General features: G+C 48.4%; 1 protein-coding gene across 6 annotated transcripts in view; it reads left to right on the top strand.

Moving 5' to 3' along the window:
- Positions 1 to 17,323, top strand: part of LOC137426593 (uncharacterized) — a 276,611-nt gene that overhangs the window by 184,804 nt on the left and 74,484 nt on the right. For 4 of the 6 annotated variants that reach the window (XM_068115254.2, XM_078779266.1, XM_078779264.1 and 1 more), the window contains 2 exons: positions 4,195 to 4,317; positions 14,924 to 14,967. In XM_068115254.2, coding sequence (XP_067971355.2) covers positions 4,195 to 4,317; positions 14,924 to 14,967 — 167 coding nt within the window. The remainder of the gene's footprint in view (positions 1 to 4,194; positions 4,318 to 14,923; positions 14,968 to 17,323) is intronic. The other 2 variants (XM_078779268.1, XM_078779267.1) reach the window with 1 other exon arrangement.

The following is a 17,323-nucleotide window of genomic DNA, read 5'->3' as shown; positions in this document are numbered from 1 at the left end:
CGTTCGGCCGGAGTTGCCGGCTGAAAAAAGCGAGTGGCTGCCAAACCCCGTCCACCCATTGCTCATGGACGGCGCCCACCGCGTAGTTGGAGGCGTCCGTAGTGAGGGCGATGGGCGCGTTGAGCACCGGGTGAGCCAGCAGCGTTGCGTCGGCGAGGGCCCGTTTGGCACTGGCGAAGGCCGCGTCCATGGCCGCAGACCAAACAATGTCATGCTTGGCCGGCTTGCCCCGGAGGGTCTCGTAAAGGGGCCGCATGAGCTGAGCAGCGCGGGGCACGAATCGGTGATAAAAATTCACCATGCCGAGGAACTCTTGGAGGGCCTTGATGGAACGGGGACGCGGGAACGTGGTGATGGCCTCGACCTTGGTCGGCAGCGGCACGGCCCCGGTCTTGGTGATGCGGTGGCCCAAAAAGTCAACGGTCGTCGCGCCGAAGTGGTATTTGACCGGGTTGACAATTAAGCCGTGCTCGCTGAGGCGACCGAACAGTGTTCGGAGGTGGAGGAGGTGCTCGGCGCGGGACGTGCTGGCGACGAGGATGTCGTCCAGATAGACGAAAAGAAACGGCAGGTCGCGCAGCACGCCGTCCATCAAGCGCTGGAACGCCTGGGCCGCGTTCTTGAGGCCAAACGGCGTCCGCAAAAATTCGAACAGGCCGAACGGCATGATGACGGCCGTCTTCGGGACGTCGGCCGCCCGTACAGGTACCTGGTGGTAGCCCCGTATCAGGTCAATTTTCGAAAAGATGACCCGTCCCGCCAAACGGGCGGAAAAGTCCTGAATATGCGGGATCGGGTACCTGTCGGGGGTGGTAGCGTCATTGAGACGGCGGTAGTCGCCACACGGGCGCCATCCACCCCCCGGCTTTGGCACGATGTGCAGTGGCGAGGCCCACGCGCTATCAGAGCGCCGCACGATGCCGAGGTGCTCCAACGCGTCGAATTCGGCCTTTGCCACAGCGAGCTTGGCTGGGTCGAGGCGGCGGGCCCTGGCGTAGACCGGCGGGCCCATAGTGGGTATGTGGTGCTCGATCCCGTGCCGCACCGCGACGGCCGAAAACGTCGGCCGCGTGAGGGCCGGGAATTCCACGAGCAGGCGAGCGAACTCGTTCGTTGCCGGGAGGGCGCACGCCAGTTCGGTCGGCGCGGAGCTGCTCATTGTGCACGCCAGGGAGCTGAAGGTCTCGGCGTGGACAAGGCGACGTCGTTTGACGTCGACCAGCAGCCCGTGCGCGCAGAGGAAGTCGGCGCCCAGCAAAGCCACGGGGACGCTGGCGGTAACAAAAGTCCATTGAAAGCGCTGGCTGCCGAAGCAGAGGGTGACGACGCGTGGGCCGAAAGTGCGTATGGCCGAGCCATTAGCAGCGACCAAAGAGGGGCCGCAAACTGCGTCCAGCCTGTCCTGCTCGGAGGCAGGTATGACGCTCAGTTGGGCGCCGGTGTCGCACAGGAAACGCCGTCCAGACGCTTTGTCCCGAATAAACAGCAAGTTGCCCGAGTGGCCGGCGCTCATGGCTGGGAATGAACGCCGGCCCGGCCGTTTCCCGACCTGCCGAAAGTGCACGGGGGCCGGCACGTCCGAGCCTTGTGTCCGAACCTGGCGTGGTAATAACACCACGCCCGGTCAGGTGGAGGCCCCGGCCGTCGTGTCGGAAGCGGGCGGTGCGGCGTGGCGGCCGCCAGTTGCACCGGCAGTTCGGCCTCCAACCGCGCAGGGCGCTCGGGCGTCGTGGACGTCGCCTTCGACGGCGGCGGGCTCCAGGTAACCGCGCCGATGTGCTGGCCCGTCGAGGAGATCTTATCGGCTTCCCTGGCGAGGGCGCGGGAATCCGTGATCAACGTGCCAGCCAGAGCGAGGCGTACCGGGTTAGGCAGCTGACGGAGGAACAGCTCCCGGAACAGGAATGCCGGAGAGTGCTCGCCGAGCAACGAGAGCATATAGTCCATGCGCTCGGACGGGCGCGTGTCGCCGAGCTCGGGCAGGTCAAGCAGGCGCCGTGCGCGTGCTGCCGGTGAGAGGGCGAAAGCGCCGAGGAGGAGCGTCTTCAGCGCGTCGTATTTGTCAGCAGCCGGCGGGTGCTGGAGGAGGCTCAAGGCGCGGGCCGCGGTGGTGGAACCGAGCGCCGCCACAACATGGTGGAAGCGGGTGTCGTCCGCGGTGATGCCTCGCAGGGCGAACTGGGAGTCCGCCTGGGCGAACCAAACAGCCGCGTGAGTCTCCCAGAAGGTAGGCAGTTTAAGCGTCACTGCCGTATCCATGTCGGTAGGTCACCAATGAAGGAACTGCGCTCCAACGCGAGTCGAAAGAATTGACGCGACCAAAGATGGAAATTCGTCCGAGTTGCTTTATTGAAACAAAACAGCTCAGGTATTCTGACAAGCCCGTTTTTCGGGCAACAATATATATACACATTTATGTCGGGAAGTTTGCCCGGCAAAAAGCTATACCGGGCATGCCCGGGTATCAAGGGCGAGCCTTGGAAAGGCGAGTCTGGACCTGCCCGGGCGTGTTTGGCTGCGGCCTGGCAAGTCGAGGCTGGGCGTGCCCGGGCGCTCTGGGCGAGCACTGGAAAGGCGATAGCGGGCATGCCCGGACGCTCTGGGCGAGCCCTGGAAAGGCGATAGCGGGCATGCCCGGAGGCTCTGGGCGTGCCCTGGAAAGGCGATAGCGGGCATGCCCGGACGCTCTGGGCGAGCCCTGGAAAGGCGATAGTGGGCATGCCCGGACGCTCTGGGCGAGCCCTGGAAAGGCGAGAGCGGGCATGCCCGGGAAAGACGAGACCGGGCGTGCCCAGGAGGTTCGGGCGTGCCCGGGAACAGTGAGTCCGGGCATGCCCGGGAGAGGCGCGTCTGGCCGTGTTCTGGCCGGTGCAAGGCGATTATGTACATCCAGCGGTAACCGCTACATTATTATCGATTAATTAAGTACTTATTTATTTCCTTTCTCCTCTGGGCATTATCTCAAGCACCTTTTGAGCTCGGAAGCTGATATTTGGACATGACAATTACCAAGTGATTTGGCTGTAAAGGCTAATTTTGATTTATTAACTCATCGATTATTTATTTAATTATTCGATTAATTACTTCATTAATTTTTTTTTATTTATTATCATTAATTATTATCTTCATTCATCATTATCTTCATTAATCAATCATTAATTATCATTAATCATTAATTATTATTAACATTATTATCATTAACATTAATAAAGACCCTGGTGTTGGGCTAGCGGCTAGGGTGCCGGCTTAGGATCCAATGGATCCTGGGTTCGAATCCCGGTCGATTGCTGAATTAATGCCAGGGGGGTTGACTCAGCCTGTCATCCTTCCGAGGTCGGCTAATTGAGTACCAGTTCACTGGTAATTCCCTGTTTGTCGTTAAAGGCTGCAAAAAGGGTTGGCGTCAGGAAGGGCATCCGGCCATAAAACATTGCTTCAAAAAGGGGACCGAAAAACAACAACAACCACGGTTCCCGAAAAAGACCAACCCCCGCTTTGCCGGGAAAAATGGCCTCTAAAGGTGGTTTTTTTTTTTATTTATTTTTTTTTTTTTTTAAAGTTACATATTCGGATCAAACGGTGGTGATTTAGGTATTTTATTAGCGAAATGATTAATTTAATTATCTTAGGGTTATTATTTATTTATTTTAATTATTAATCATTTATTTATTTTCTTTCTCATCTGGTTAATATCTCAGGCACCTTTTGAGCTAGGAAGCTGATATTTGGACACGACAGTGATCAAGTGATGTGGCTCAAAAGGATATTTTTGATTTATTGATTAATCAATTAATCGATTAATTAATTTATTAATTAATCAATTAATTATTTTTATTTTTTCGATTAATGGCTTATTTAATTAATTTTGAAAAAGTTACAGCTTCGAATGAAGCAGTGGTGGTTTACGTATGCTATTAGCCAATTGATTAAGAAAATATTTTATGATTATTATTTATTGATTTTAATTATGCAATTAATAAATCAATTATTGTACACATCTCCCACCCAATACAGTCTCTATGAGCTACACGGTGGCATTGCCACATCATTTGGTCACTGATCAACCAATGCTGAGCTGGAGGATATTAATTTATTTGGCATGGGGGCGGTGTACTTTGAATGTATCTGTACTTGTCATGTATATTATTATATAAATGATTTTGAGGGCCTGATTGCTCTTGTGTGTTTTACTAGCAGAACCTGTGTGTGCAAACACATCCTTCACGCCATCTCCCACAAGTGGACCACCCTCACCGCCAACGCTTACCGATGAGCCGAGGAAGGCCATTTCCCTGGAGTGTCTCTCAGGACCTGACGGTTGGTGATTTTTTGGGCTCTGCGCATATTGTACACCGCTCCTTTCCTATGCCATCTCCAGGCGCTGCATAACGTCATTGCCAGGCACTGAAGGGGGCCCGGCTATGATGCACGCTGAAAGGGAGTACTCAGTTTTCACTCCGGTTGTTTGTTTGTTTTCTTGCTTTCTTGTTTGTTTGTTTGTCCAGGCGATATCTCAGCCATCATTTGAGCTAGGAAGCTGAAATTTGGGCACAATAGTGAGTAAGTACTTTGTCAAAAACGGTAAATTTTTTGGATTCATCAATTAATTGATTAATTACTTCATTATTATCGATTAATTAAGTACTTATTTATTTCCTTTCTCATCTGGGCATTATCTCAGGCACTTTTGAGTTAGGAAGCTGATATTTGGACATGACAATGACCAAGTTATTTGGCTGTAAAGGGCATTTTTGATTTGTTGATTATCAATTAATCGATTAATTATTTAATTATTCGATAAATTACTTTTTTAATTAATTTTTTTAAAGTTTCAGATTCGGATGAAACGGTGGTGGTTTAGGTATACCATTAGCCAATTGATTAATAATTTAATTATTTTACCATTATTATTTCTTTATTTTCATTAATAATCGCTTATTTATTTTCTTTCTCATCTTGACAATATCTCAGGCACCTTTTGAGCTAGGAAGCTGATATTTGGACACGTCGGTGACCAAGTGACATGGCTATAAATAATATTTTTGATGTGTTGATTAATCTATTCAACGATTTATTTTTTATTGATTGATCAATTCTTTTTTTTTTTTTGATTATTGACTTATTTTCATGTATTTAAAAAACGTTACAGCTTCAGATGAAACACTGGTGGTTGAGGTATGCTATTAGCCAATTTATTAAGAAATTATTTTACGATTGCCATTTATTGATTTTAATTATGCAATTAATCAATCAATTATTGTACACCTCTCCCTCCCTATACTGTCTCTAGTGCTGCATGGCGGTATCGCCGGGTGCCAAAGGCGCCCCGGCAATGCTGCGCTGCAGGATATTTATTTATTTGGCATGGGGGCGGTGTACTTTGAATGTATCTGTACTTGTTTGGTTTATGTTCACTCCATAAGTTTATATACAGAATGTATTTTTATATTTCCTTGTTTGTCAAATTTGAAAGCTGCTAAAATTTAACCTGGATTTTGTATTTTATACAATAGGGAGGATATTTATTTTATAATATTGCCTCTGTTTCTTGTTTTAATGCATGAGTTGAAAATCAAGATGGTGGCAAGTGAGATGACAAAGAGGTTGAAATGGCAAACAATTATTAAATTTTTGGTAATTTATTCAACTTAGCCTCTCAAAATTTCCAGATGATGACCTGCACAGTATGATGATGATTACATGTCGGGGACATCTTTATTTAAAAACAGAAAGGAAGAGTTATTTAGCAATGAAGAAGTTTTTTAGTCTCACCTTGAAGTGTATGTGAGACTATTGCAATGCCCCTGTCTGTATGTATGTCTGTCTGTCTGTCTGTCTGTCTGTGTGTGTCCACATCCATATATTTTCTCTTTAAAAATGTTCTTCTCTGCAACTGCCTGTCCGATCAATGCGAAACTTTAAACATAGGAGGGATGCCCATGGACAATATTTTATTGCTAACTCTGATGTTATATATCACATGGTATAGCAGCCATATTGGATTGAATGGAAAAAAATTGGACATCATTTTTGCCAAAACCACTCAACAAAACAATAGAAACTTGTCATGTCATCAACTTCCCATGGGGTATATAGGGTGATAATGATGATTTCATCGGTGAAGTGTTATTCCAGCCATAATTGGTTGAATTCAAATCCTTATCCAAAAATCTGAAACTTCATCTATTTATAAAAGTAGCGGCAGTTTTCTGTCCGCTTGTTTCTCTATTTCCGCCCATTGGTTCAACACCTCGTCAGACTCCACCCACAACAATATCATTAGTAGGAAGGCCGAGTCCACCTACTGGCATTTTCATTTTCATGCAGTTCAGGCCAAACACGTCTTGAACCTGCCATATTCACAATCGCCACGCCCTGCCTTTACATTGCTAAAACATAATCTTCCAGGACCATGTGAGGCAACGCTTTGTTGCATATACACTGCCCAAAAATGGAGGGTTTTCCGCTGAACAGCTTCTAGTATATCTGATTTATGACCTGATGTGAGTGAATAATTAAAAATATGATGTACATATCCCATGCCAAAAAACGATGTAACATAATTTGATGGATGGATGATGTGGGTATATGGGCCATAATAATAGTGTTCAGTTAACGATGGTATTTTTTGTCAGAATGAACACGCAGGGCAAGCCGATGCGCTCTCCGAGTGCCATTCTAGTTTATTTCATATTTTTACAATTGAAGCTATTGAGAATAGCATCCTCCATTGAAAGGCAATGAAAGCTTCCACTCTGATGAGACCAGTATGTGTCCAAAGCTGGAGAACACCTTACAATTAATGCAACTGCCCCATTTACTATATACGTACAAGCTTCATAACGAGCAAAAACAAAAGTCGAGGTCAAATTTGAACTATACCCTCATAATAATGGTTCTAAACTTTTGAGTTGTTTGTGGTGGGGTGTTTTATTACAGTTTGGTTGTAATTTGGTCCAGCAGAGAGATACAGGGCCAAGGCTATGTCAAAGATGCTTTCCTTTGCCAATTATATCAACTCTTGCAGCTGGCCCAGCTAGTAAATTACAACAGTTGGGTTGGCCTCTGGTATCTCGATCTGAGCACAAAGCTCATGATGCTAGGATCATGAGTTCAAACTCCTGCATCGACAGTTTGTAGTCAGGCTAAGAGTTGAACTCTGATGAGACAGCTTAAACGCAAGTGTGCTACCTCTTCACCATCCTGTCAGGTCCTGCTAATCCATATGTAAAACTAGACACGTCTCCTGATCTGTCTTTGTCTTACATCTGATGTGTGTACAAGCTCATTGATGATTACTGTACAAGAAAAATATTTTAACCAATTTGTTACCTCCACCACCAAAGGTGAATGGAAGTTATGTGTTCACTCTTGTCTGTTTGTGTGTTTGTCTGTCAGTCTATTTGCCTGTGAGCAGGAAAGAAATTCTGAAAATTTGGGGATGGATTCAGATGAAATTTGATGGACAGGTTGGGTGTGTGACGAGGGTGAATTGATTAGATTTTGATGAAGATCCGGATCGGGATCCTATAATTATTTAATTTTAAGTGATTCTTCATAATTGACAGATGGGGCCAAAAAACAATATACAGCACAATATTTCAATAAGTTATTGACGGATTATGACAAACCTGATGGTTGAGTTGGGTCGGTAACAAGAACAAGCGATTGTATTTTTGTTAAAGTCTGGATGCAGATCCGGCCTATCAGTGTGATAGAAAATGTAAACTGTTCAGCCTGGCGGAGGTATGTGCTCTGCCAAGTGTCGTTGTAATTTCACCATATCTTTTCTTCTTTCTGTGAAACGAGTAAAAATCATGCCTAATTTGAACACGTGACACACTTCCATTGGTCCAGCGTTTAATGTCACCGGACTGCCACACTAAAGTTGGCTTGCACCTTTATGTTTATGCAAAAGCAAATGGCTCTTCTGAGTATCATCCAAAATGTTCTGTCACCACCTCTACATAACATGGTACAATCAACAAACTTTATTTACATTCTATTATTCAAATTTGGCTTGGTGTTGGCTTAGCGGTTAGGGTGCAGGCTTGGGATCCCAAGATCCTGATTTCAAATCCCGGTCGATTGCTGAATTAACGCCGGGGGGTTGACTCAGCCTGTCATCCTTCCGAGGTAGGCAAATTGAGTACCAGCTTGCTGGGATGAATGATTTAGAATATGTACACCGCATCGTAAGAGGTGACTAAGGGTTGGCATCAGGAAAGGAATCTGGCCATAAAAACATTGCCTCAAAAAGGGAACCATGATTGTCATGGGGCCCGCAAGGCTAACCCCCGCTCTAGCGGGTTAAAATGACCTTAAAATCATTCATTCATTCATTTGCCCAACGGTCAACCAATTTTTTTGATCTCAGGACAAAAGTCTTCCCTCTGAAGTGTTCTTTAATGTAGAGGATGTTGTTGCGTTAACCACATCAGTGATGCAAAATGTATTCCCCATATAATCTATTTTTAAAGTTTTTTGTTTTGAAGGAACAATTGTAAAATATTATTGGTAGATTTCATGTGCATTTTTCTTCTGAATCACCATTAATTTAACAAGGGTTTAGTTATCTTCTGTCCATAAGCTCTCGGCCACAGCCTTGTTGCAAGATTTATTTATTTTTAACTGGAAGCACCTGCTCCCGAAAGGAACTACCAATGGGGTCATGTCGTTATCTTTACGATTTATGATTAGTAATACCATTGCAGGGTACCCGCCCTAAAGGTGATCTTGTTTCAAGCGAGAAACATGTTCTCCTGAGGCATCCCTTTATTTGTGCAGTGTATAGACGATAGATCACTGCCTCAATTGCTCCCGAAAATTAAAAAAAGCTCAAGTTACTTTAATGAAGCAAAATCCTGTGCACTGCTTATGTGCACACATAATACATCGTGGTTATATAGCTCAGATTATTCGCATCACAATTCGCCCGGCCCCCTTCCCACCCACCTCCTCTCAAAGAAGGAAAATGTCAAGATTGGTGAATTTTTTTTTTTCAAAACTTGATGGAATTAAACGAAACTTGTACAGGCCCAACTTCAGGTGCCCTCATGAATCCCTGAAAGTTTCAGCTTCCTCAGTTAAATCCTCTTGGAAGAGTAGATGAAACATACAACATATCTCCATTGTCTAAAGATTACTGAAACAAAACTAGATTGTATTCATAGAATACTTACCCTGTGCAGTCAACTTGGTGCGAGCCAACGCTTCTGTTTTGAAGGTTTTTTTTTTCTTTGATCCAATATGGCTGCCAGACCAAGTTAGCAATGACATCATAAATTTATATTTTCTAATACAATTGTTGCATAGATCACGATCAATAAATTTCAAACTGATCAGACTAAACGTTGTCCCTGTGGGGGATACCCGATAGGCGCATAATTCACTGGCGCAGGACAGTGGGTCTATTGACGGTATGGGCGTGGCGTGCGCTCGGGTGTTGGAGCCACACCCCTTCAAGAGGATCAGGCGGAAGTCATGGGGGTTATAAAAGGAGATGAGTTCCGGTCGGGTTTTTAGTTCTGTGGAAATAAAGGAGCCTTGAACAAGTCAAGAAGTGTTTTACCCTCTCGTTGTCCGCAACTCCTACATTGATGACCCCGTCTTGCTCTTGAACTTTTTCGGAGCTTTGAACGAACATGGCGACAAGCGCAGTTTCGATCAAACTGCCAGCATTTTGGGAACGACAGGCTACCGTTTGGTTCGCACAAGCTGAGGCCCAATTCGCCATTCGGAGCATCTCTGCCGACGACACGAAGTATTATTATGTCGTGTCTGCGCTCAGCGGCTCCACAGCGACCAGGGTGGTGAGCCTTCTCCAGGATACTCCGGAGGGCGGCAAGTACGAGACGCTAAAGGCCCTGCTGCTTGATACCTTCGAGCTCACTGAGGCCGAGCGCGCCAGTCAGCTCCTTTCTCGACCCAGGCTAGGTGACACCAAGCCGTCAGAGCTGATGGACCACATGTTGTCTCTCCTGGGCAGCCATTGGCCATGTTTTCTCTTCAAGGAGCTGTTCCTGCAGCAGCTGCCAGGACAGGTACGGTCAGCCTTGGCCAACTTGCCCGTTAAGGATTTCCGCGCCCTGGCAAGGGAAGCAGACAAGTTTTTCTCCGCCAGACAGCAATGCAGTGTGGCATGGGACCCCGGCCCCGTCGAGCCTACGCCGATGGCGGGCACTGTTGTGGCCGCCATTACGGCGCAGCGGCGGAAGCCCCTAGGCTTGTGTTTTTACCATGCAAGGTTTGGTCCGAAGGCCAAGGCATGCCGGCCACCCTACAGCTTCAGCGATTCGGGAAACGGGGTGGCCGGCGCTCGTTAACTGCCATGAGCGTCGGCCGTTCCGGCAGTTTGTTGTTCATTTTGGACACCGACTCCGGACGTCGTTTCCTCTGCGACACAGGTGCCCAGGTGAGCGTTCTGCCTGCGTCGGCATTGGACCGGGAGGCCGGGAGTCATGGCCCCGCCCTGGAAGCCGCCAACAGCAGTGCCATTCAGACTTTTGGTAAACAGAACGTGCCACTGTGTTTTTGCGGGCAGCGGTTCACATGGGATTTTGTCACGGCGAGGGTGTCCACCCCTTGCTGGGCGCTGATTTCCTCTTCGCCAACGGCCTATTGGTGGATGTTAAAAATCGGCGGCTCAATAATGCAGAGACCTTCAGTTCTCTTCCATGCTCGCTGAGCGGGTCCGCCTCGACGAGGCTTGCTTGCACGCTCTCGACCTCTGATGAGTTCGCCCGCCTCCTCACCGAGTTCCCGACCCTTACACGGCCCACCTTTTCGGCCGTTGTCGTCAGACACGGGGTGGAGCATCACATTCCGACCACCGGCCCATCTGTCTACGCCCGGGCTCGACGCCTCGACCCAGGGAAACTCGCTGTCGCAAAGGCGGAGTTCGACACATTGGAGCGTCTTGGCATCGTGCGACGGTCCGACAGCCCATGGGCCTCGCCTCTCCACATTGCGCCGAAGCCGGGTGGCGGTTGGCGCCCGTGTGGGGATTACCACCGCCTTAACGACGCCACTACCCCTGACCGCTACCCAATCCCACACATCCAGGGTTTTTCTGCCCGCTTAGCCAGTAAAGTTTTTTTTTCCCGAGGTGGACCTCGTTCGTGGTTACCACCAGGTCCCCGTCCGGCCTCAGGATGTTCCTAAGACCGTGGTGATTACACCGTTCAGGCTTTTCAAATTCCTTCCTATGCTTTTTGGGCTCAAGAATGCAGCCCAGGCTTTCCAGCGCCTGATGGACAGCGTGTTGCGGGATTTGCCGTTTCTGTTTGTCTACCTGGATGATATTTTCATCGCCAGCACTTCCAGGACGGAGCACATGCTTCACCTCCGAGCGCTCTTTGAACGCCTCAGTCAGCACGGCCTTATCATTAACCCAGCCAAGTGCTTGTTCGGGGTGGCCTCAATTGACTTTATTGGCCACTGCATCACGAGGGAGGGGGCCGTCCCACTGCCATCTAAAGTAGAGGCTGTGAAGGGTTTTCCGCGTCCCCTCACCGTCAAGGCCTTGCAGGAGTTTTTGGGCATGGTGAACTTTTACCATCGTTTCGTGCCCCGTGCGGCCCAGCTGATGCGGCCCCGTTATGAGGCCCTCAAGGGCAAGCCTACCAAACGCGCCATCGCCTGGACTGAGGAGATGGCCAAGGCTTTCACGGATGCTAAACTGGCGCTCACCAGCGCAACCATGCTGGCGCATCCGTCGCCCGATGCACCGATTGCTCTTACCACAGACGCTTCGGACTATGTGGTTGGCATCGTGCACGAGCAGTGGGTCAATGGGGCCTGGCAGCCGCTTGCTTTTTTAGCCGGCAGCTCCGCCCTAACGAACGAAAGTACAGTACCTTCGATCGTGAGCTCCTAGGCCTCCACCTAGCTGTCCGACACTTCCATTACCTGTTGGAAGCCCACCCATTCACGGCGTTTGTGGACCAGAAGCCCCTGGTTTTTGGCATGGCCAAGGTCTCAGAGCCGTGGTCTGCCCCTCAACAACGCCAGCTCTCCTTCGTTTCCGAGTTCACGACGGACATCCAACATGTTGCTGGGAAGGATAACACGGTCGCCGATTGTCTCTCCCGGTCCATAGCTGGCGCGGTTCACCTTCGCATCGACTACGCCCGCATGGCGGCCGATCAGATCTCCGACCCGGATGTCCAGGCCTGCAGGGTGGCGGTCGCGGGGCTTCGACTGTCTGATGTGGGACACGGGCACCACGCTACTGTGCGACGTTTCTTGGGGACAGCCTCGCCCCGTCATACCCACCAGCTGGAGACGGCTGGTGTTCGATGCCGTCCACGGTCTTTCTCACCCGGGCAGGAAGGCGTCGCAAAAGTTGGTGGCGGCGAAGTACGTTTGACATGGGCTCAGGAAGGATGTGCGCGACTGGGCCAACACCTGCGTCGAGTGCCAACGCTCGAAGGTGCATCGCCATACCCAGGCCCCATTGGCGCCATTCACAGTTCCCGAGCAATGGTTTGACCATGTTAATGTGGACCTGGTGGGGCCCCTTCCCCCCTCGCGGGGATTCACCCACCTCCTCACGATGGTTGATAGGACCACCAGATGGCCAGAGGCCATCCCGCTTACATCTACGACGTCCGCCGATGTGGCCCGGGCGATCATCGGCACTTGGGTTGCCCTTTTTGACGCCCTCTCGGATATCTCTTCAGACAGGGGGCCCCAGTTCACTTCAGAGCTCTGGGGTGCTGTTGCCCAGGGGTTGGGGGTAAAGCTCCATCGCACGACTGCATATCATCCCCAGGCTAATGGATTGTGTGAGAGGTTCCATCGCTCTGTGAAAGCTGCTCTCAGGGCCAGCCTCCGGGATGACAGTTGGGCCGACAGACTCCCGTGGGTGATGTTGGGCCTCAGGACAGCCCCTAAGGAAGACCTCCAGTCCTCATCCGCTGAGCTCGTCAATGCCCAGCTGCTGCGGGTTCCCGGGGAGTTCATTCCTGACGCCACAAGCCCCTGGTCCGCTACCCGTCAGCAGTCGGTTCTCTGGGAGAATGCCAAGATGTTTGCACCGGTGCCCACATCTCAACATAGTTTGCCTCAGGCCCACGTCTCGCCGGATCTACGTACAGCGGAGTACGTCTTTGTTCGCCATGACGCACACCGGGGGCCGCTTCGGCCACCTTATGATGGGCCTTTCCGCATTCTGCAGGCCGGGGACAAGTCCTTCGTGGTCGACATCGGCGGCAAACCGGACCACCCTTCGGTGGACTGCCTCAAGCCGGCTCACTTGGACCTGGACCAGCCCCCTCGGTTGGCCCAACCCCCACGGTGGGGCCATCCCCCGTCGGGTAAGCCCCCGGTTGGCCCACCTACCGCCAAGCCGCTAACAGTCCCTGCTCGGGTCATTTCGGCCGGGTGGTTAAGACCCCCCGAAAACTGACATTGCCCATGTGAGTGAATTCTGGGGGGGCGCATGTGGGGGATACCCCATAGAGGCATAATTCACTGGTGCGGGACAGTGTGTCTATTTACGGTATGGGCGTGGCGTGCACTCGGGTGTTGGAGCCACCCCCATTTAAGAGGATCGGGTGGAAGTCATGAGGGTTATAAAAAGAGATGAGTTCTGGTCGGGTTTTTAGTTCTGTGGAAATAAAGGAGCCTTGAACAAGTCAAGAAGTTTTTTTCCCCTCTCGTTGTCCTCAACTCCCTCTCGTTAAGGTTGTTGACCTTAACGAGGGGGAGTTGCGGACAACTACAATTGTGAATAAGACTTTAAACAAAAACTTTGGGGGTCTTAACCCCCAAACTTTTTGGTTCTTAACCCAAAGTAAAGTTTTTTTGGTCAAAGTTTTAAAAAAACTTTGGGGTTCTTAACCCCCAAACTTTTTGGTCTTAAAACTTTGGGGGTCTTAACGAGAGGGAGTTGCGGACAAATTCTTCACAATCGAACTTCAGTCAATTTCGATGAAACGTTGACGTTAAGGTTAAGGTTGTTGACGTTAAACTTCACCACAACCTTAACGACGTTAAAACTTCACCACAACCTTAACAACGTTGTTTTCCCTTTCGTTGTTGTCGAATGATCGAATTGTCGTTGTCCCAACTGATTGTCGAATTGTCGTTGTCCCAACTAAACGTTGTTAAAAAAAATCTGCCCCTTTGGAGGTCTGGGGGGGGGGGGGGGAGGGTTGCCCCTCCCAAATAGGTATTTGCTTTCTTCTCTGAAACTACACACACAATTTCGATGAAACTTCACCACAACCTTCACCACCCGTGATCTACCAAAGTTTGTTGATGGCATTAAAAAAAAATCTGCCCCTTTGGAGTCTATGAGGGTTGCCCCCGAAAATAGGTATTTGCTTTCTTCTCAGAAACTGCACACGCAATTTCGATGAAACTTCACCACAACCTTAATCACCCATGATGTACCAAAGTTTGTTCAAGGTATTAGAAAAATTGGGGTCTTAGGAGGTATTTGGGGAAGGGGAAGGGGTGTTGCCCCCCAAAATAGGTATGTTTTTCTTTGTTTGTTTAAAGTCTTATGATTATGTTCGTATGATTCTACATGCTGCCCTGTCTTCTAGCAACCATTGAAATTGGTTTAAAATTCCCTTCGTCGGTGCAGTATACTGTTTATTCTACCAGGTGAGCACCAGGGGTATTGCCCCTTTGTTTTTCTTTTGTTAGAAGTATGAATGTTATATTGGCAGATAGTGATCAACTTTCTTGGTGGTGTAATGGCTAGTGCGTCCGTTCGGAGTCTGTCTGGGAGGTCAATGGTTCAAATCTGATCCTGGCCGAGTCGTGCTAAAGTTTTTTTAAACGGTACTTGTTGCTTCATTGCTTGATGCTCGAACAAGAAACCATTGCACAGGCTCGTTGGGCCTAATGATCTGCTCTTATGTCGAAGGCCCTTTCAGGGAACTCAAGCTTAACTTTACTTTCTCTGCAGAACCTGGTGGTCCATCCCAATTGCATCCTCCTGGTCATCATTTTGTAAGTTTTATTTCTTCCAACATCCATCGTAATTAGTATTTTAATCTTTGCATCGTTTAAGCAGGTCCTGTAAGTTATACCGTTGGACCCACTGATTCCATATTTTCCTCCCATGTTGAACTGCAAGCAACTGTACCAAAGGAGCTTTGTAGCGTTGAACCCTCTTGCCTCTCATTGTGCCTGCAGGCACGAACAGATAGTTTCCAGGCCGAAGGCATGGGGTCATCACTGACAGAAATACATCCGTAGAAAGGACAATTATGTTGAATTTCTGCACACAAACATATACTGAATGATCAAAGTGTGTTTTCTACCAATAGTCTTAGGGGGTGATTGGGCAGGCCTTATATGAAGGTGCATGAGGCTTGGACTGCTTGGGTGACATTGAAGTTTCACCACTTATCTCATGATGCTCTGATCTGCAAAGTTTTTTTATGCCTCACCCGAGAAGTCCCCAGAGGCATTATGTTTCCGTGTTGTCAATCCAGCTGTGCGTCTGTCTGTCCGTGATAGGTTTTCGTTACCGCAATAACTTAAGAACGGCTGAAGGGAACTAAGTCAAACTTGGTACAAGCACGTGATGATGATGCAAGGATAAACGGATTCGATTATGGGGTCAAAGGTCACAGGTCCCATTAGGTAAATTTCCTGTTGTTGTGCTAACTTGCATTGGCATAATGCAAATGCCTTTGTTGTGTTGTTTTGTGCTAACTTGTGAAACAGTGATGGCATTTTGAACAAACTTGGCATAAGTATATATTATGATGCAAAGATGAACTGATTAGATATCATTGTCAAAGGTCAGAGGTCATGTCAGATACAACAACAACAACAACAACAACAACATGCATTTTAAGGCCATTTTCCCTGCTAGAGCGGGGGTTAGCCTTGCGGTCCCCATGACAATCTTCTCCATTTTGCCCTATTTTCTGCATCTCCCCTTGTTAACCCCCTTGCCCGCATTTCTTCTTCCACCATCTTTAGCCAAGTCTTTCTCGGTCTTCCCCGTCCTCTACTTCCTTCTGCATTCATTTCCATCATTCTTCTCAACCAGTCACTTTCATCCTTCCTCAACACATGACCAAACCATCTCAACCTGTTCCTCTTCACAGCATCAATCACAGGCTCTATTCCCATCATCTTTCACAATTCAACATTTGTCTTCCTCTCTCTCAACGACACTCCGCACATCCACCGAACCATTCGCATTTCCACCCTTTCCAGCCTTCGTTGCTGCTCTACGTTCATTACCCATGTCTCGCTCCCATAAATCATAACACTTCTCACACATGCAGCACACACCTTTCCCTTCAGCTTCAACGACACTCCCCTCCTCGTCAGCATGCCACTCAGTTCCCGAAACTTCTTCCATGCACATCTCACTCCAGCAACCGTTGCCGAGTCTGATCCACCTTCTCCATTCAGCATGTCAGATAAAAATGTGATATTTGAGAACAGCTGAATTGATTTAAATCCCAAGTATGTATAATGATGTAATAATGTGGGAATATTGTTCAACGTTGCAGATTGTCATTCTAGTTAATCTGATGTCAATTGGCTCTTATTGTCCATGTTCGATCTGTGAAAATGCATTGATAATCTCCTGACGGAGGTTCACAAAGGTTCTGTCACTCAAGTACGATTTGCTATTGTATTGTCATTCCAGTCAAATGTCACTATTGTTTCGCGAAAGTAATTTTGGCAAAACCTCAATTTCGATAATCTGCTATCTCTAACCAAAGCCATACATGAAACTTCGCTCCGTTGTTTATTTATCTGACTTTCCTTCATTATTCTGTGCTTGTAATGAAATTGCCTGCAGTGCTGAGTGTGACATCCTGTGGTCTGCATGGTTAAACAGAACTCTGGTCTTGCTTGCCCAACGCCTCAATAACCCCCAAATTATTTTAATTTCCACGTCGTGGAGGTTTGATGTCACAATAGTCATGTCAGATCCCTCTAACGATCAGTCACAGGGTAGTCTTCCTCCCCTCCCCTGTTCTCACAATCGGTCTCTTCCCGTTTGAGGCAATTTAAAATGTTTTGCCAGATTGATGGACAAAGCTGTTGTTCTCTGTAGTCCTGCACTTCATGGTTACCTTCCCCATGGTTGATCTGAGGATGACTATGATGGATGAAGTTGTCCTGATGCAAGTGCCCATTATCTGACTGCCTATTATCAGGCATCGTTAGACCTTGTTTAACTCATTCATCTGGCACATATAATACTGTGTAAGTGAGCAACACTGTTCCTTGACGATATCATGTTGTGTGCATTGGTGGTTTTTGTGGTTCCGCAAATCAGAGCTACACGTGGGTCGTTCTGGCAATAAATTTGAAATGGTGTCCCATGACT

The sequence above is a fragment of the Myxine glutinosa genome, chromosome 5, assembly GCF_964187855.1.
Source record: "Myxine glutinosa chromosome 5, kmMyxGlut1.1, whole genome shotgun sequence".
NCBI classification, from domain to species: Eukaryota; Metazoa; Chordata; class Myxini; order Myxiniformes; family Myxinidae; genus Myxine; species Myxine glutinosa.
This window is presented reverse-complemented; position numbering and strand designations above follow the sequence as displayed.